The sequence below is a fragment of the Trichosurus vulpecula genome, chromosome 2, assembly GCF_011100635.1.
Source record: "Trichosurus vulpecula isolate mTriVul1 chromosome 2, mTriVul1.pri, whole genome shotgun sequence".
Classification (NCBI taxonomy): Eukaryota; Metazoa; Chordata; class Mammalia; order Diprotodontia; family Phalangeridae; genus Trichosurus; species Trichosurus vulpecula.
The window spans coordinates 263,988,551-264,009,395 of NC_050574.1; the positions used below are offsets into that span (position 1 = coordinate 263,988,551).

Here is a 20,845-nt window from a genome sequence, read left to right on the forward strand (position 1 = left end):
GACATGGAGATCTTAGACAATGTGCTATGGCAAAAATAAATTTTGGAGAGAAGGCATGATTAGTGGAAAGCTGACATGAGTGGTATATTACATTAGGATATTCAAGTGGGGACATAAATTGTTGGGAGCTCGGTAAGAGGGGCAGGCAAGTCAGGAAGTGAAATTGACAAGGAAAAATATGGCTTTCCCAATTTTGCAATGTTGTGCACATCTGACTTGTATCTCAAAGGGACTAAATCACTAGTGTGAAGAAGTAGAAAATTTATCTAAGAGCTCAGCGACTATAATTGTCTTACTTGCACCAGGAGACTCTCCAGTCCTTCCTGATTTTCCTCAGTGCATCCTTCACATCTTTGTTCCTCAGACTATAGATCCAGGGGTTTAGCATGGGGGTGACTGTGGTGTAGATGACTGAGGACACTTTCTGTTGAGTGATGTTGCTGGTTGATGCAGGCTGACAGTACATAAAAATAATGGAGCCATACAGGACAGCCACAGAAGCCAAGTGAGATCCACAGGTGCTGAAGGCTTTGAACCTGCCCTTAGCAGAATGGATCCTGAGGATACTGGAAAGGATGAAAGCATAAGAGATCAAGATAGGTAGAATGGTTATGAATGTGTTGATCACAACTAGAAGCATCACCAAAAACTCATTAAAGTAGGTGCTAGAGCAGGAGAGCTTCAAAAGGGGAGAGATTTCACAAAAATAATGACTAATAACATTGTTTCCACAAAAGGACAGTCTGGCTAGACCACTTGTAAGAGTACTGGCTACAAAGACACCCATACCATACACTCCTGCCACTAACAAGAAACAGAAATTCTGGGACATGGCAGAAGTATAGATCAGGGGGCTACAGATAGCAACATAGCGATCATCGGCCATGGCTATCAGCATGTAGCAGTCAGCAATACAGAAAGTACAGAAGAAAAAGTCCTGAGTCAAGCACCCTGAGTAGGAGATGATATTCTTCTCTGATACAAAGTTCACCAACATTTTGGGGATAATAACAGAGGAGTAGCAAAGATCAATGAAGGACAAGTTACTAAGAAAATAATACATGGGGTTATGAAGCTGAGAACTGATCCTAATGAGTAGGAGTAAGCCCACATTCCCCACCATGGAGATAATGTATATTTGTAGGAAGAGTAAGAAGAGGGGGAGCTGGAGTGCTGGCTCATCTGTTAATCCCATAAGTATAAATTCTGTCACCATGGAATGATTTCCAGTATCCATTGTCTTCTGAAAGTTGAGGCATAATTCTGTGAAGATTGGAAAAAAATAATGTTATAAGACAGAGATGACTATTTTTCAATGTATGCTGACTTAAGGTCTCAAGAATGATATAATTTTTTCTTGAATGCAACAGCAGCAGTAGGCAGAAATACCCACATGTGTTCTTAAACTATTAATATAAACCTAGATCATAGCATTTAAGTCTGTTTCATCAATTTGGCTAGCAGCTGCTGTGGGGGTCAAAGACCAAGGCAAGCCCAACTACAAGAATACTTCCAGCACAAGTTTTTTTGATCTGCTTTACTAAGGAAAGCAACATTAAGGGGTTAACAATCTTATTTCAGTCCAACATATAAATATCATTCACTTAGTTCAGAGGCAAAAGCTGGCACCCTGAACTTCAGAGCAAATACAAATAAATGACAAACATACATTATAAACAGACCAAATACAATTCATAGTTACCAAGAAACCATCAACATCTGGGTGAGCCAGAAGGCTCTTAGAGTGGCTGCCCAGAGTCCCACGCCAACACTCCTCCAGAAGTGAAAGCCTCAAGCAAACAGCTCTGTTCTCTCTATTTATGCGGTCTTTGGACATCATCAAACACCATCTGAGTATCCAGAACTTAAGCCCATACTATTGGCTCTGGTCTTAGCAACTCCGCTTAGGGCCCTGAGGGTTTTATGCTCCCATTACCTTAGCACCTAGTAGTTAGGAGTTTGGGCCTGGGGTTTAGCACCTAGTTAGACTCAATCAAAGACACTTAATTGATTTATCATTCTAAAACAGTAATAAAGTCCCACCTAAATTCCCAATACAAAGTCTATGATTTGAAAGCAGTTAAGATATCCTGTAATTTGATCAATACCTAGAACAATGAATTCTATCTGTAATAAAAAAAGTTTGCTGAAAGAAAGAACTCCATCAAGTTAAGAAATCTCACAGCAAGATGAACATTGAATAAAATAATGGGGGCAGAGCCAAGATGCTGGCTGGAAAGCAGGGACTTGCTTAAGCTCCCCGCCCCAGGTTGCTCCAAACACCAATAAAAATGACTCTGAACGAATTCTAGAGCTTCAGAACCCAGGAAATAGTAAAGAGAAGCAGGGCTGTAGCCCAGGACAGGCTGGATTGGTTGCTGTGAAGGGTGTATCGCACTATGCTGGGAGCAGAGTGGAGCAGTGCCCAGCGTGGGCCATGCCAGGACCAACCAAGCCTGGAGCCTGGCAGAACAGGCCCTAGGGGCCTGAATCAGTGAGCTGTGCAAGTTACCAGACTTCTCAACCCACAAACACCAAAGACAACAGAGAGGGTTAGTGGGAAAAACTGCTGGGACAGAGTGGAAGGAGTTCCTTGTGGGCCATGGCCCCAGGGGTGGTGGAGATGGTTGAGCTCTGAGGCTTCTTCCAGAGCTATAGCTGCAGTGGCTTCCGGCCCCAGGCTAACCTGATGGGAGGAATTAAGCAGTGGATTAGAGGAGGAGTGCCAGGCCTGCTCTGCACGGCCTAGATCTGGGCCACAATCCTGGTTGGTGGTTCTTGGGGGAGAAGGACCACTGGTGTGACAGAGCTCGCTGTGTATAAGTAGCCCTGAAAATAGCAGGGCAGCCCCTCAAGCTTGGGACAAAGTACTCGATACTCTACAAGCAGTCAAACTCCGACAAAAAGCTCAAGGATCAAGTAGTTGGCTGGGAACATAAACAGGCAGCGAAAGTGGTCTCAGATTCAGACTCAGACTTGGGAATCTTTATTTGGTGACAAAAAAGACCACAATATACGACCAGAAGAAGTCAATAAAGTCGAAGAACCTATATCAAAAGCCTCCAAGAAAAATATGAATCGATCTCGAGCCATGGAAAAACTTGAAAAGGATTTGGAAAAGCAAGTTAGAGAAGTAGAGGAAATATTGGGAAGAGAAATGAGAGGGATGTGAGAAAACCATGAAAAACAAGTCAATTACTTGCTAAAGGAAAGCCCACAAAATACTGAAGAAAATAACACCTTAAAAATAGACTAACTCAAATGTCAAAAGAGCTCCAAAAAGCCAATGAGGAGGAGAAAGCCTTGAAAGGCAGAATTACCCAAATGGAAAAGGAGGTCCTAAAGACCACTGAAGAAAATACCACCGCAAAAATTAGATTGGAGCAAGTGGAAGCTAGTGAATGAGAAATATGAGAAATCAATATATTATAAAACAAAACCAAAGGAATGAAAAAATGGAAGACACTGTGAAATATCTCACTGGAAAAACCACTGACCTGAAAAATACATACAGGAGAGATAATTTAAAAATTATTCAATTACCTGAAAGCCATGATCAAAAAAAGAGGCTAGATATCATCTTTCAAGAAGTTATCAAGGAAAACTGCCCTGATGTTCTAGTGCCAGAGGGTAAAATAGAAATAGAAAGAATCTACCAATTGTTTCCTGTAAATGATCCCCCACACAAAACTCCTAGGAATATTGTCACCAAATTCCAGAGCTCCCAGGTCAAGGAGAAAATACTACAAGCAGCCAGAAAGAAACAATTTGAGTATTGTGGAAACATAATCAGAATAATCCAAGATCTAGCAGCTTGTATGTTAAGGGATCAAAGGGCTTGGAATATGACATTCTGGAGGTCAATGGAGCTAGCATTAAAACCAAGAATGACCTACCCAGCAAAAGTGAGTATCATGCTCCACAGCAAAATATGGACTTTCAATAAAATAGTGGACTTTCAAGGTTTCTTATTGAAAAGACCAGGGCTGAATAGAAAATTTGATTTTCAAACTCAAGAATCAAGAGAAGCATGAAAAGGTAAACAAGAAAGAGAAATCATAAGGGACTTACTAAAGTTGAACTGTTTTGTTTACATTCCTACATGGAAAGATGATGTGTGTAATTCATGAGACCTCAGTATTAGGATAGCTGAAGGGATTTTATATATATATAGACAGAGGGTACAGGGTTAGTTGAATATGAAGGGATGATATCTAAAAAAAATTAAATTAAATTAAGCGATGAGAGAGGAATATTTTGAAAGAGGGAAAAAGGAAGAGATAGAATGGGGTAAATTATCTCACATAAAAGTGGCAAGAAAAAGCAGTTCTGTTGGAAGGGAAGAGGGGGCAGGTGTGGGGAAATGAGTGAATCTTGCTCTCATTGGATTTGGATTGAGGAAGGAATAACATACACACTCAATTGGGTATCTTACCCACAGGAAAGAAGGAGGATGGGGATTAAAAAGGGCAGACGATAGAAGGGAGGGCAGATGGGGGAGGAGGTAATCAAAAGTAAACACTTTTGAAAAGGGACAGGGTCAAGGGAGAAAATTGAATGAAGGGGGACTGGACAGGAGGGAGCAAAATATAGTTAGTCTTTCACAACATGAGTGTTGTGGAAGGGTTTTTCATGATGATACCTGTGTGACCTATGTTGAATTGCTTGCCTTTTAGGGAGGGAAGAGGGGAGAGAATTTGGAACTCAAAGTTTTAAAGGAGATGTTCAAAAAAAAAGTTGTTTTTGTATGCAACTGGGAAATAAGATATACAGGCAGTGGGACACAGAAATCTATCCTGTCCTACAAGAAAGTAAGGGAAAAAGTAATGGGGAGTGGGGTGACAGAAGGGAGGGCTGACTGGGAAACAGAGCAATCAAAATATATACCATCTTGGAGTGGGTGGGAGGATAGAAATGGGGAAAAGTTTGTAATTCAAAATCTTGTGGAAATCAAGGCAGAAAACTAAAAACATTAAATAAATAATAATAAAATTTTAAAAAGAATAAAATAATGTATATTATTTTTAGCAATTTTATTTTTTCTGTAGGACACAATCAAATAATATCATAAGCAAAAAAGGAAAAGCTGAGAATTCTTCATATGGAAAGATTTTGATACAATGATGACAATCATGACAGATCTAGAAGAGAAATCTAAGAGAGAAAATTTAATGATTATTTAATTTCCTGAAAACTGTGAGAATCTAATTTCTACATTTCAGAAAACATAAACTAAGTGATAGCTTGATAACATTCAATGGAGAATAATCCAAAATTCAACTCTTCAAGACATAAGAATATCAAGCTTCAAGAACATAATAACACGGAAGTGATAATATAGCAGTTAAGAGTAAAAGTACCATGAATACAATGGACACAGAGACCCAGAGAAAGAAATAAATTTTTGGAAAGTGAATTCAGTAAGAAGGATCGGGAAAACTATATACCCAATGATCACAACCATGTTTGAAAGAACAAACATAAAATGATTGACTGAGTGATGTGAAATTATAATGACCAAGTTTCCCCCAAGGAAGAAATCTTAGAAAGTGCCTAGTCATCTTCTTTGAATGTATGGAATCTTTGGGCATCAAACCAGGGTAGGTTTTTTTTAGGTTTTTGTTTTTTAATTGAACTCTTTCTCTCTCTGTTTCTCTCTCTCATTTTTATGACAAGTGATAGCTATTTGAAAGGGGTAGGAAGAAGAGTTATCTTGCAATCTTTAGGTGACACAAAAACAAAGAGCAACAAAATTTATTACAAATATCAAGAAATCACATTCAAAAAAAGCCAATTCCATTTTATAATGTTTTTCAACAAAATTGTGAAATCACAGAAAAAGTGGAAATCAGATATTTTTAAAGTTCTCCTCCATTCCACCACTTCTGAGAGTTGTACAGAAATGTGAAATCATTGCTGTGAAGGATTGCCAGGGACAAAGCAAATAAATAACTACTCTGCAAATTCTTGTAAAATATTTCCTGGGGCACTATGAAATTGAGTAACTTCTCCTCAGTCACAAATTTAGTAAATATTACAAACAGATTTGAACCCACATTTTCATGACTCCAAAGCTGGTCCTCTATGACACTCTGTCTCCCATTTTGAAATTCTCATTGTCCCCATAAGAATAGAAGACAAACATATTTCCTCTTTTATTTTCTTTCTCGTGGTTTTTCCCTTTTGCTCTGATTCTTCTTTCACAACATGACTAATGTGGAAACATATTTAATATGATTGTACCTGTATAGCCTATATCAGATTGCATGAAGTCATAGGGACTGGGGAACGGAAAGAGGGAGAAAAATTTGGAACTCAAAATCTTTTAAAAGTGAGTGTTGAATAAAAAATGAAAGTATTTTAGCTCAAAAAATCTTCAAAAAGAGAAGAAGAGATGCTGAAAGGATTACTTTTCTTAACTATTACAAAAGCCTGCTACTGTTCTTTCCTCCTGATCTCTCTCTCTCCTCTCTAATGAATCTTTCATATCACGTCCAGAATAAACTTTCTAAGTATAAAACTAGTCAGGCTGTTGCTCTCTCAAATGTCATTGGTGACTTTATAGTGTACATTAAGCAAATTTCAGATACCACTTTCTGTCAATCAAGGTCATCCGCCATTTGAGGCTAATTTTCCAAGCTAATTTCATATTCCCTGCTATGCATTCTAAAATTCATTCACATTTTTTGCCCCCTCATTTGAGTAAAAAAAACTATTCAGCAGCTGTTATTTTAGAGCACAGGTGTTCTTAATGAAATTTATATGACACAGTGTCTTAACCAACCAACAAAGTTTTTATTAAGCACCTACTGTATGTTCTAAGAAGTGGAGATAAAAGTGACAAAAAATGAAATAATTCCTACTTGAAAGGAGTCAGGATTGTACTTCATAAGTTTCCACTCTAGTAGGGGTAAAACTCATCGAGTATATGAGGTGTCTTAGAAAGATCTTGGGTGAAGAACCTGGATTCAAATCATACTCCTGCTGCTTACTGTGTGACATTGAACAATTAAGTAGTGTATAAGAGCTTCAGTTTCCTCATCTGTAAAAGACAGAGCTAGACAAGATGAGCTCCAAATTCCTTTCCAGCTCTAAATTTATGATACAATAATGTAATGAAATAAAAAAAATCAGATTGATGTTTCTAAGGCCATTATTTAATTGCAATAACTTCTGATAGGCAAAGACTTTTAACACATTAGCCTGAATATCTCAGCCCTCACTTATCTTCAGTTGATCATGATGTGTAAATTCAGCCATTAATATGTCTAAGATCAATCAACTCCTCAAAATACCTCAAAATACTTCAGGAAGCTGTAATTCCATCACTTTGGATACACCCTTCAGTGACTAAAATTATAGCTGTGAGAAATAAATATTTCCCTCCTGTATTTGATAACTAATTACTGAATTAGTACCAAGAGTTTTCCCCTTTTCTGCATCCTCATCCAGAAACCATGTAGTGTGGGAAATCTCTCTTAAAGATTTACCCAGGCCAAGATCTAATGAGACCATAAAAGAAATTCCAAGTTTGGCCATATTCCTGCTCATTGGTTTTGCTCAGACAGGTCTGGGGATATGTGGGTTCCCCTTTTTGTCAGACAGGTGATATGGAAATGGATAAGTGCCTTTGACCAAGATCAGGATGACCCAATCACATACCTCAAGACCCTCATTTTAATATAGGCCACCTCCCATTGTGTTAACCAGAGTAGATTGGTACCCCTCAGGAACAAATGCTCTTTGAAGGGCATATATAAGCCCACAATCATGAGGCATCTTTGGTCTAAGAGAGAAGGCCAAATGACCATCCTTTTTTTAATAAACATGCTGGCCTTTTTATAAAATTAAGGTACCCAGAAACTATGTCTCTCAGAATTTTTTAATTGTCATAGGGCCTCTTTAACTTAGACCAAGGGTGGGCAAGATGTTCAACCTCATAAAGTACAACAGGCAGTTGGCATAATAAAATATCTTTTAATAATGTACTTCATAAAATAAAATATTTTAATATTTCTTTATTTCCTAATACCATTGAATATTTCTCCCCTCCTCAGAGTAACTCTCTTGACAGCTATTGTAAATCTCTAGTCTTTTGAGTCTTATTATCATAGTTTCAAGTATACTGAGAAGATGGAATGTCTCATTCAAGGAATAGCAAGGAGGCCATTGTGACTGTATCAAAGAACATGTGTTAGGGTATAAGTAGATGAATACTGGAGTTAGAGCAGGTTATGAAAGACTTTGAATACCAAAGAGAGAATTTTATATATGATTCTGGAAGTGATATGGACCCACAAGAGTTCATTTAGCAGGAGGGAGATATACTCAGTTTTAGGAAGATCACTTTGACAATGGGGTGATGGATGAAATGGAGTGGAGATACTTGTGACAGGAAGATCAATTAATGGAATACTGCAATAGTGTATGGTGTGAGATGATGAAGACCTATGGTGAAAGGTTAAAGACCAACGTGGTAAAAGAGAGAGAAGAGAGGACACGTGATAGATGTTACAAAGGTAAAATCTATAGGCATTGGCAAAATACTGGATATAGGGATAAGAAACAGTGAGGAATCATTGATGAAACCTATGTTGTGAGCATGCATGCCTAGAAAGAGAGTGGTATCCTTAACAGGGAAGTTGTTTTTTTTTTTTCAGAAAAATAAATGCTTTGGAAAAAACATAATGAGTTAAGTTTTGAAAATGTTGAGTTAAAGATGTCTATTGGATATTCAGTAGAAAATGTCTAATAGGCAGTTGGAAAGGAGAGACCGGTGGTCAATAGCAAAATTAGGCTAGATAAATACATCTGAGAATGATCAGCAAAGGGAGGATAATTTGGATTAATGGGAACTGAGATTACTAAGGTAAATAGCAGAGAGAATTGAAAAGGAAGCAAATTACAAAAAAATAGAATTCACAACCAACAATTTAGGCATAAATTTAGTGTATGATTTGAGGAAAATCTCCAATATTATCTAGCACTGGGATGACTTTTGTCTTGTAAGAACCATCAGACCTGGGAAGTGTAAGGATTTCCTGAGAGAGTTGTAATGCAGACTATAAATAGAATGTGGGAGCTCTGAGATGATAATGCTACAGCAAAGCAAAATACTTAGTGACGTGTGGATCCTGGCAAGTCTCATCCTTAGTTACATTTAGAAATAGCAGGAGAGGAAGACCTTGTGAGGACCTGGTCTGGAGGGAAGACTATCAGTCTAAGGATAGGTACCAGAAGGGGAATGCCCTGCTTAAGGTTATCTCATGCACAGACTGTCTTGTTGCATCCCAACTCTGACTCCTATATATGTGCTGTCTTCCACTGATAGAATGTGAGCTTCTTGAAGGCAAGGATGGTTTTAGCTTTGTATTTGCATCACCAGTGCTTTACATCCCCCAAGCCCAGTACTTGGCTCAATGGAAGTGCTTAATTTACCATTTTATTCATTCTTTTGAATCCCTGGGGCTCACTGGATATCATGAACTGAAACAATCAAAGACATAGAGTTTCCTTCTGCCAAGAAAATGCCAAGAGACATTTCCTGAGTCAAATCTGTGCCAAGAACGAAGGGTAGGCTGAGGGAATTGAGGGGATTAGAACTGCAAGTGGTAATGGGAATGCAGTGAACCACACTGATTCTGTCTTGTGACTCAGTTCTGGAGCAGCTTAGTACTCTTTCCATTCAATGATGGGTCTAGTCCAATTTCTGTCTTCTAATAAAGCTTTATTGAATTGTGGGACTGGTGAGAAGATGTTGTTGCATTGTTTAAATCTAGTCTTGCATGGCTGGGGAGCTGGACCTCTATTGCATGGAGACCCTTAACTAAGGACCCAGGTTATGCTAACCAGAAACCTGTCAGATCCAAAGACTGATGCAAAGGAGTTTCCTCACAATTGTACATGTCAAGGAATGCATATATCTTATCTAAAAGGTGGCCCTGTACTGATCAATCAGTTATTGTTTCCATGTTCCTTTGATTGTTTACTGATGCTTTGCCACAGTGGGACACCTCTGTTTGTGATTTCAGGGAATCCTGTCTGTTCATTCTTTCTCTCCCAACTTGGAAAGTCTAATCTTTCCTCCAATTAGAAATCAGATTACCAAAGTGTGTATACTGGTTAATTGTTTTCTTTTCATTAATTGGTGTTATTTGATTCATTGTTTTTAATGCTTAAAAATCAGTCTCACTCTGTGTTCTGGGTCCAGTGTCAAAACTGAGGAGGCCGAATAAGTTTATTGAACAATTGGCATGTATTGTGGAATAAATCAATATACTTGGAAACTTGCTTGTTTGTTTCCTCTTTCATTTCATCTTTTACCTGGGCAAGATAGTGATGAACACAGAGAAGTATGTCTGTCTGTGATCCTGCCATCTGGGCCTCACTTAGTCCTGGGGGAAGGACAAGTAAGCCTGCAAGTTCTCTGCAAGGTGTGAACATTGTGTCCACTTTTGTCTCTGCCTTGTAGAGGTTTTAAACCTTCATAGTACCTGGTGTGCCTTGACATCAACCACATAAACACCAACTTGCCACGGAGAGCTGGAATTTTGTCATTAAAAATTGGGTCTTTATAAAAACTAACATTTTAAAATATCCTTAATTATACTAATTGCATATATCTCACTAGGTGCCAGATATAGACGAAATAGGAGGGTCGAAGAAATAAGAAAGTGAGGCTGCTCTTTTTCTCCATCATCTAAGCATGTACAGGGAAGGGTACAGAAAGGGGTTTGTTTCTAGTCCCATCTCACTAAATAAATCATCTGTACATGTCTCAGGCATCCCTATACACTCCAGTTCACAACTACCTCTTAGTTCAAGCATATAAAATTTGGTTACTTGCCTTATTCCTGTGAGGATTAGAAGAGTCAGTGGACTCATGATGGTTTTCCTCAATCTCTTATAATATGAGAATAATTCATACACAGCAATTGTTAACTGACAGGATTTTGATGATGACGTTTCAATGGTGAGATTGTTACAAATTTCTGACAAAGTAGAGGATAAAATGAATAAAACAAAATAAAAATAAATCTTTTTCAATAACCTACCATGTAGAAGCAAGAGAAACAACCACCTTTTCTCTGAGCTGCCTAGTCTAAGTGAAGAAAGATTATTTGTCCAATGAGTATCTCAAAGAAAATTTCTCCAAGCAAGTAAATGAGAACAGCTGGTCTTTCAGTTTTTCTTTACTCCAGAAGTTGGTCTCTCTGGGAAAGAAGCAATTGCATGGAGTGTGTTTGACATTCCCAAGAGCATTTCTGGTGTCTAGAGAAGAATTGAACTCCTTTGTTGTTAGGGCGAACAGGAGTCATGGTTAAGTGTGGTGGTAAAGGTATGGACTGGAGCAAGGAAGAAAAACCAGGGAATCCCCCTAAACATTTATATGGGGTGTTCCCTCAGCTCACTGTTTTGGTTTCCTTCACCTTAGGACCTCAGAGTGTTTTCCTGTAGGGCATAATATTTCCTATTCCTTAAACACTCTCCATTCTTTGCTCCACAATTAAGTTCAACGTTTGGTTTTCCTCTCTTTTCTACTATTATCATCAGAAAAATCTTCAAATAAGCCCAATATTTCTTTTTAGATAAACTTGTTCAATTAAATATAATTCAGCAAGTATTTTTAAGCATTAATCATGTATGAAGATAATAGAGATACAAAGACAGAGCTAATATGCCTTTCCTAGCGTTCGCTATGTCCCAAGCAATGTGCTATAGAATTTTACAAATATTATCTTATTTTACACTCACAACAATCCTGCTTGTCAGGTGTGGTTATGATTCTTATTTTGCAGTTGAAGAAATTGAAGTGGCCAGAAGTTAAGAAGTTAAAGACCCAGGTCACATACCTAGCATCTGAGTCCAAATTTGAAATCAGGTCTTCCTGATTTCAGACCCAACACTCTATCCACTGCCTCACCAGCTGCAATAAGACAAAACAAAATGAACCTCATCTTCAAGGAGTTTCCTTTCTACTAAGGAAAAAGTATATGGCCATAGGAAAATATAAAATAATCCAAGGAGGGAAAGAAGATAGTGATCTAGAACAGTCCATGTCTTTGTCATTCAATTGAACTTAATTCAACAAGCATTTCTTAAGGGCTTAAGATGTGTGATGTTCAGTATTATGTAGTGGAGGAGCTAATCAAATTCCTCTTTGGCTCCAATTGATTTATTCTAAAATTGCTTGTTAAAGGAGAATAATAGTGAGGGGGCTTTTAGGGTTTCTTTGACCAAAATTAAATAATTTAGAATCATTGCATAACAATCAGAGAACTGGAGGGGTTCATAAAAGTGGTCTTGTTCAACTCTCCAAAGTCTTGACCACAGTCACCACAATCCTTATGTGAGAGCAGAGGCTTGAAGTACTTTAAAGTATAATGTGCAAGTTCAACTGGGCATAAGGAAGGACGAGGACATATGTATGGACTGGGAGAATCTGTGCACTTGCAGCCAGCTTGTGGAGGCCAGACACTGACATCAGCAGTGACTGAAAACAAAGGCATGTACTTGCCTTCAGTACGATGTTGTTCAAGGTGAGATTTTGTTGTCCTGTGTTCTCAGAAAGCATCCAAATGACATCACTATGTTAGAATCAAGTTACAATGCATCAGACTCTGCCTAATCAGACTAATACAAACTTGTAATGTCCTACCACAGTTCAGGAACAAATAATCCATGTGTACATTTGGATTGGATTCTCTAAATTTGCACATCTTGCATTTCTTTTGAGCTACTTCAATTCTGCTTTGCTCAGAGATCGCAGCAACTTCTCTGATATTCTCTGATACGGGGCAATCCTGTGCCAGTGTCTTCAGTGTCACACAATCAGTCCCAAAGATTTTCAGAGAGACCTTGGGAATATCCTTGTATCACTTCATTTGACAACCATGTGACAGCTAGCCTTGTGTGTATTCTCCCTAAAATAGTGCTTTTGGAAAGCGCACATTTGACATTTAACAATGTGGACAGCCTGTTGTAGTTGTGCTCTCTGTAGTAGAGGTTTAATTCTTGGCAGTTTAGCTCAAGAAAGGACCTCAGTGGCTGCTATATTATCCTGCTAGGTGATCTTCAAAATCTTCCTAAGATAATTCAAATTCAAGTGATCCAGTTTCCTGCCATGGCATTGATGTATGGTTATGGTTTCACAGGCATATAGCAATGAGGTCAGAACAACAGTTCTGTAGACCTTCAGTCTGGTAATCAATCTAATATGTCTTCTTTACCTTTGGAGTTTTCCAAACAGTGAGTTAGCTCTGGCAATGCATACATCACCCTCATTATTAATGCGAGCATCACCAGAAAGTTTACTGCTAAAGTAAGTGAATGTATCCACAGCATTCAAAACTTCTCCATCTGCTGTAACCAATGATTCCATATATAAATGGTGTGATTCCCTGGCTGATGAAGCGCCTGTGTTTTCTCGATGTTAATTGTTAGGCCAAAATTAGCACAAACAGCAGAGAATCAATCCGTACTTTGTTGCATCTCAGCTGGAAAGGTTGCATTGACTACACAATCATCTCTAAACAAAAAATCATGCATCGACACTCCATCTACTTTGGTCTCGACTCTTAGTCTTATCAAGTTGAAGAATTGACCATCAGCTTGGTAGTTGGCCTTGATGCCGTGTTTGTTTACACTGAAGGCATTTGACATCATAGCTGATAATATCATGCTAAAAAGCATGGGAGCAAGGACACAGACTTATTTCACTCCATTGGTGGCTGGGAAACATAAGAGCATCAGCCATTATCCAGCACCTGGGAAAGCATGCCATTGTAAAAATGAAGTTCAATGCTGATGAACTTCTCTGGATAACTGAATTGTGAGATAATTTTTCATAAGCCTGTGTGTATCAGAGGCCTTTGTCAGATCTACAAATGTTGTATACATACCTCTGTTCTGCTCTTGGCATTTCTCCTGGAGTCGTTGGCAACAAAAACCATATCATCCTTTCCTCATCCCTTTCTGAAGCCCCATTGGCTCTCAGGTAGATGACAATCTTTCAGGTTAAGGATCAGCCTATTAAGGAGGACTCTGGCAAGATTCTTGCCAACAATGACTAAGAGAGTGATTGTCACCCTATGATTGTCACAGGACAATCTGTTTCCTTTACCTTTATAGAGATGGACAAGGGAGTTGTCCTTGCACTACTGGGGGATAACCTCCTGTGCCATATAACCTGGAAAATTTCAGTCAACTTTTGTTTGAGCAATGGACCCCCCACCTTGTAAATCTCAGTGGAATAGAAATAGCACAAAAGATCGTTTGCCACATGAAAGGAACCTAACGGCACTCAAATCATCTTCTTCAGTTGGAATATCAGCTAAGGAGGAGCTGACTTCAGCCTAAGGTAAAGAGGCAATGGCTTCAGCAATGATTGATGGCAGTCTGTTGACGTTATGGAAGTTTTCCACCCATCTTCCAAGGATCATGTCCTTATCACTAATCAATGTGGCTCCATCAGCACTGAGTAGTTAAAATGCACCATAGGTCTTTGGCCCATAGATAGTTTTCAGGGTTTCACAAAAGCACTTTGGATTGCTATGTATTTGTTTTTGTATTGGATTGTTAATGTCAGCATAAAACTGAATTTCATTTTCCTTCTTACTGAGACAAAAATCCTGCATCTCTCTAAGCTTCCCTGTACTTCACTTTTGATAGACTGAAACTCTGCCTTCTTAGAGATGGATGAACTTTCCTTCTGGTAAAGCCTGTGGAGTTCTTGTTTTTCATTTAGAAACTTCTGAATTTCCCCATTGCTTTTGTCAAACCAGTCTTGACGTTTGAGTGTTCTGACTTAGATGACCAATTGCAGGGCTGTACATCAGATCTCTGAAAGCTGCCCACTTCTTTTCTGCTCCACTGTTGCCAGCTGTGTGTTGGCTCAGCTTTTGCTCCAAGTTAGCAACAAACTGTTCCCACTCAGAGAAGTGCCCTAATCTGTTGACATTAAGCTTTCTGGTAGTCATATTGTCTTGGAGTTTTTGCTTTTGTTGAATGGGAATATTTAGCTTGGAGAGAATAAATCTATGATCATTCCAGTACTCTGTGCCACCCATTGCCTTTGTCACTCTCACATCCTTCCTGTCTCTTCTCTTACAATCACGTAGTCTATTAAATGCCAATGTTTGCAGTGAGGGAGCATCCGTGAAGTTTTATTTCCTTTAGGTAAATGGAAGACAGTGTTGGTGATGATAAGGTCATGTGATGCACAAGTATCCAGTAGTAAGTGACTGTAGCTATTGCTGTTTCCAGCTCCATTCCTCCCAAGGTCTCACTGCCATATCTATTAGTCTGAGCCTACTCTAGCATTAAAGTTACCCAGAATGATAAGCTTGTCCTCTTTTTGGCACATGGATGATAAGGGTCTCCAGGTCCTCATAAAATTTTTCTTTAACCTCATCAGGGGTCATCATGGAGGGACCATAGGCACTGAGGATGGTGGCATGGCATTTTCCTGCAAGTGGCAATCACATTGTCATGAGCCTGTCACTCACTCCTTTTGGTAGGCATACAGAATTGCTGACTAGATCAGTTTGATTGCAAAACCTGCACCAGTTTCATGGCATTCCCTTTCACTGTGGCCACTCCACAAAAATATATTAATGTCCCATTTTTCAACATCCCCTGTATCATTTGTCACCATTTCCTTCTATTATTTTAGCCAATCTGATATGTTTTAGATCAGAAATGAGTTATTTTAGTTTGTAACTCTCATCAGACAGGAAGTTAATATATTCTTTTATTACTCTAAATTACATACATACTCTATTCCACTGATTCACCATTTCATTTTGAGCCAGTAACAGATGATATTGAAAATTACTGTCTTATGTTGCAGTTTAACATCTGGTACTACTATACCTCCTTCCTTTACATTTTTCATTAGTTCATTTGCTATTCTTTGATTTTTGTCCTTTCAATTAATTTTGATATTTTTTTCTAGCTCAATATAACTTTTTGTAGTTATATTGATATGGCATTGAATAAGTAGATGGATTTATGTAGAACTGTCATTTTTTGTATAGTGGCTCTGCCCAACCACAAAGAATGTTTCTCCAATTATTTAAATCTGGCCTTATTTATATAACATGTTTTATTACTATGTTAATATAGTTCCTGCATTTTTCTTGGCATGTGTAGTCCAATGTACTTTATATTGTCTCTGGCTATTTTAAATGAAACATATCTTTCTGTCTTTTCTTGCAGGGCACTGTTGGTAATATATAGAAATGCTGATGATTTATGTGAGTTTATTTTTTATCCTGCTACTTTGCCAAAATTATCAATTGTTTAAAGTATTTTAGTTGAAGCTCTAGGATTTTCTAAGAATACTATCATATCATCTGCTATTGTTAACATTTCTAGTACAACATTGAATAATAGTCATGATAATGGGCTTCCTTACTTCTTTCTCATCTTTATTTCCATCTTTTTTCCCCAGTGTTGACCTCAATTCACACCAACCAAAAGAGCCAAACAAAACTGAGTAAATAGTACTTTAGTTGCTTCAAACCCAAAATGAGAGTTTGCTCAACGGAGTTTTATTTCTCTTTTAATCTTTCTTCACAATTGAGATACTTGGGTAGAGATACAGATTTTTTCAAAAGTATATCACTAGACATATTCCATATAGAAAGGGATTCAGACCATTCCATGAGGGTTTTCTTCCTCCCTAAAACAGCTGTGCCGCTCAGCATGCTACTGTGTTGGCCTTCCTAGCTTTGCCGCTTCCACTCCCTTTGGACTCAGCCCGTCTAACTGCTGTGCTGTTGTGCATTGTTGGTGGTGTTCTTATCTCTTTCCCAGAACAAAAGGACTTGTTAGACTTTAATTATGCCTATTTTATTTGTGGATTCAAGAAATAGCTAGACCAGTTATACCCTTGTGAAATGCAAACAAAACAAAACAAAACGAAACAAAACCCCAACATACTTTTATGGGAAGCTTCTCACTCAGTGGCTCAGTCAAACTACTCTGTTCCCACCTCTGGTTACCACTTTTGAAGAAACAAACCCTAATAGGAAGTGAGCAAGATCCTACTGCTCTACGTGTGTTTTTCTCAATTTCTATTACTTCACTTGGTCTTTAAAGACAGAAGAGGTCTCCACTTCAGCAATGTCACCAGAAAAGTTTGAGTTACCAAAGGAGAAATTTGACTGCCTATACTGCTTGTCCATTGGTTTGTATATATGTGACATTCAGACAGAGAGAGAAACACACACACGTGCACACACACACACACACACACACACACACAGAGAGAGAGAGAGAGAGAGAGAGAGAGAGAGAGAGAGAGAGAGAGAGAGATGGGGTAGATAGAGACAGAGAGAGACAGAGAGACAGAGAGAGACAGAGAGAGAGACAGAGAGACAGAGAGAGAGACAGAGAGAGAGAGATACAGACACAGAGACACAGGGAGAGACAGAGGGACAGAGTCAGAGAGTACAAAGGAAGGAAGGAAGGAAGGAAGGAAAGAGGAGGGGGAAGAGGAGAGAAGACAGAAAGAGAGAGGAGAGAGAAAATTGAAGGAAAAGAGAGAGAAATGAAGATTTCATTAAGTGCTTACCATGTCTGCCAGGTGTTGTACTAAAGCCTGGGGATACAAAGATAAACAAGTAAAACAGCTCTTACCTTTGAACAGGCACTTTTAAGATAAAGAAATCAAAGCTATCTATAGACATATGAAGAAGTATTCTAAATCACCTTTGATTAGAGAAATGCAAATTAAAACAGCTCTGAGGTACCACCTCACAGCTATCAGACTGACTAATATGACACAAAGGAAAATGATAAATGTTGGAGAAGATATGGGAAAATTGGGACACTAATGTATTGTTGGTGGAGTTGTGAACTGATCCAACCATTCTGGAGAGCAATTTGGAACTATGCCCAAGGGAAAACCAAACTGTGCATAATCTTTGACCTAGAAATACCACTATTAGGTCTGTATCCCAAGGAGGTCATAAAAAAGGGAAAAACACTACATGTGCAAAAATTTGGTTGTTTCCTTTAATGCCTCAGCTGCCCAGAAAATAGAATGTCTTTTCTCTCTCTCTTCAGAGATACAAACCTTTCCATTAATCTCTACCAACATCAGCAATAGTAACACCAGGCTGGAATTTGGTGACCAATGGATTTTCTCTAAAGGAGAACAAAAAGGAGGAAACAATGGCATAGCAATGAAAGGACAGTGAGCACTGGAGGCAAGAACCAGGGAAAGATGGAACAAGTTGGCAGCTCTATTTGAAGGATCACTTCCCCTTCACTAATTCTTGGCTGTCATGGGAAAGAAGAAAAGTTGCAAGTGGTATAAAGCTGAGATGCTTCACATTATTGTAAGAGAGGGAAAATAGGGAAATGTCTTGACACTGTATTTTCATTGTCTAATCAACCATCACTCTAAGATCTCCATTGATTCTTGAAAATTTAATATCTCTGATCATTTTGCTTAAGAACAGAAGTCTACCAAAATCTCAAGAAAGAAAAAAAGACAGTTCTTGATGCTACCTATCTGTGTGGCACAAACTAGAGAATAAACTCTTGTCTTCTGGCTCCAGAACTCTTCTGCTGGAGAATTCATCAACATACAGTCTCTGAAAACCAAATTTAAAAGATATCACCTAATGGTGAACTCCAAGGTAGCTTCTGCTTGAGTCTCTCATCTCCGTAGCAATGCTATATAGTCTGGGGACACCAGATCCCAGGACTATAAACCAGTAGCCCAGTCTCATGGATTCAACCAGATCTATCTGTTTTCTCCTTTTTGTACTCATGGACCCTCTCCTAACTTTTAATAACTTCCTAATGGATTTCAACTCATCAGATCTCTCGTATACCTTCAATCCTTTCATGAAACTACCTGAATAAGCTATGTATATATATATATATATATATATATATATATATATATATGTGTATATATACATATATATATACATACATACATATATATATATGTATATATATATATATATATATATATATATATCTATCTCCAAACATATCACCCCTTTTCCAGTCAAAATCCTCTCTTGTCTCCCTAAACCCTCCTACATCCTCAATAAAGTACATATACTTTAGTATGACATTCAAAGCCTACAAAACCTGGGCACACTTACAATCCCATCTCATATCACTTCCCTCAACACATCAACAAAATTAGACTATTAAGTTTTCCTTTTATACATTAACTTAATTAAATAATCATTTATTAAACACCATGTGCAAAGCATTGTATTAGATATTGGGAATATAAAGACAAATATGAAAAAGTTCCTTCCCTGAAGGGGTGTATTGTCTACATATGAACACATAAGTGAATATTATGAGGACTATTAGTCAAGAAATCTTCCTAAATTTTATTCAATTACAACATTAGTTTTGATATGTAAATGATTCCCATTAATTTAAAGGTGGGAACAAGACTAATCGTTGTGGGGCCATTTCTACTTTATAGCTGAGGTGTACTCTCTATACTTCTATTGAACGTTAGGTTTCAATTGATCATCAGTACTTCATTTTAGCCAGAAGCAATTGGTAACTGTATTTTATAATACTGTAAACAATCTGAGATAGAGATCTTAGATAATGTGATATGGCACAAGTAAATTTTGAAGGGAAGACATGATTAATGGAAGGCTGACATGAGTGATATATTACATCAGGATATTCAAGTGAGGAAGAACCCTGGTGAAATAAAGTGTTGGGAGTTGGGTAAGAGGGTCAGGCAAGTCAGGAGGAAAGTTGACAAGGAGGAACATGGTTTTCCCAACTTTGCAATGTTGTCCACATCTAACTTGTGTCTCAAAGGGAATAAATCACTAGTGTGAGGAAGCAGAAAATTTATCTAAGATCTCAGTGACCTTTAATTGTGCTACTTGTACTAGGAGACTCTCAAGTCTTTCCTGATTTTCCTCACTACATCCTTCACATCCTTGTTCCTCAGACTATAGATCCAGGGGTTTAGCATGGGGATTACTGTGCTGTAGATGACTGAGGACACTTTCTGTTGAGTGATGTTGCTGGTTGATGCAGGCTGGCAGTACATAAAAATGGTGGAACCATACAGGGCAGCCACAGAAGCCAAGTGGGATCCACAGGTGCTGAAAGCTTTGGACCTGCCCTTAGCAGAATGGATCCTGAGGATACTGGAAAGGATGAAAGCATAAGAGATCAAGATAGGTAGAATTGTTATGAATGAGTTGATTACAACCAGAAGCATCACCAAAAGCTCATTAAAGTAGGTGCTAGAGCAGGAGAGCTTCAAAAGGGGAGAGATGTCACAAAAATAATGACTAATAACATTGTTTCCACAGAAGGACAGTCTGGCTAAACCACTTGTAAGAGTAATGGCTTCAAAGACCCCCATACTATACACTCCTGCCACTAGCAGGAAACAGATATTTCGGGACATGGCACTTTTATATATCAGGGGGCTACAGATGGCAACATAACGATCATAGGCCATGGCTGTCAGCATGTAGCAGTCAGCAGCACCAAAAGTACAGAATAAAAAGAACTGGGTCAAGCACCCTGAGTAGGAGATGGTGTTCTTCTCTGATACAAAGTTCACTAACATTTTGGGGGTAATGACAGAAGAGTAGCAAAGATCAATGAAGGACAAGTTGCTAAGAAAATAGTACATGGGGGTATGAAGCTGAGAACTGATCCTAATAAGTAGGAGTAAGCCCACATTCCCCACCATGGAGATAATATATATTTGCAGGAAGAGTAAGAAGAGGGGGAGCTGGAGTTCTGGCTGGTCTGTTAATCCCATAAGCACAAAGTCTGTCACCACAGAATGATTCCCTGTATCCATTATCCTCTGAAATTT

General features: G+C 38.4%; 2 protein-coding genes across 2 annotated transcripts; both read right to left on the bottom strand.

Annotated features, from left to right (window-relative positions):
- Positions 1 to 292: 292 nt before the first annotated feature.
- LOC118836965 lies at positions 293 to 1,249 on the bottom strand. Its single transcript, XM_036744032.1, has one exon. It carries the CDS (start codon positions 1,235 to 1,237, stop codon positions 293 to 295), a length of 945 nt encoding a protein of 314 aa, XP_036599927.1. The 5' UTR covers positions 1,238 to 1,249.
- An 18,645-nt stretch (positions 1,250 to 19,894) lies between these two features.
- LOC118836966 lies at positions 19,895 to 20,845 on the bottom strand. The gene has a single exon (XM_036744033.1). The coding sequence runs from the start codon at positions 20,828 to 20,830 to the stop codon at positions 19,895 to 19,897; it is 936 nt and encodes a 311-aa protein (XP_036599928.1). The 5' UTR covers positions 20,831 to 20,845.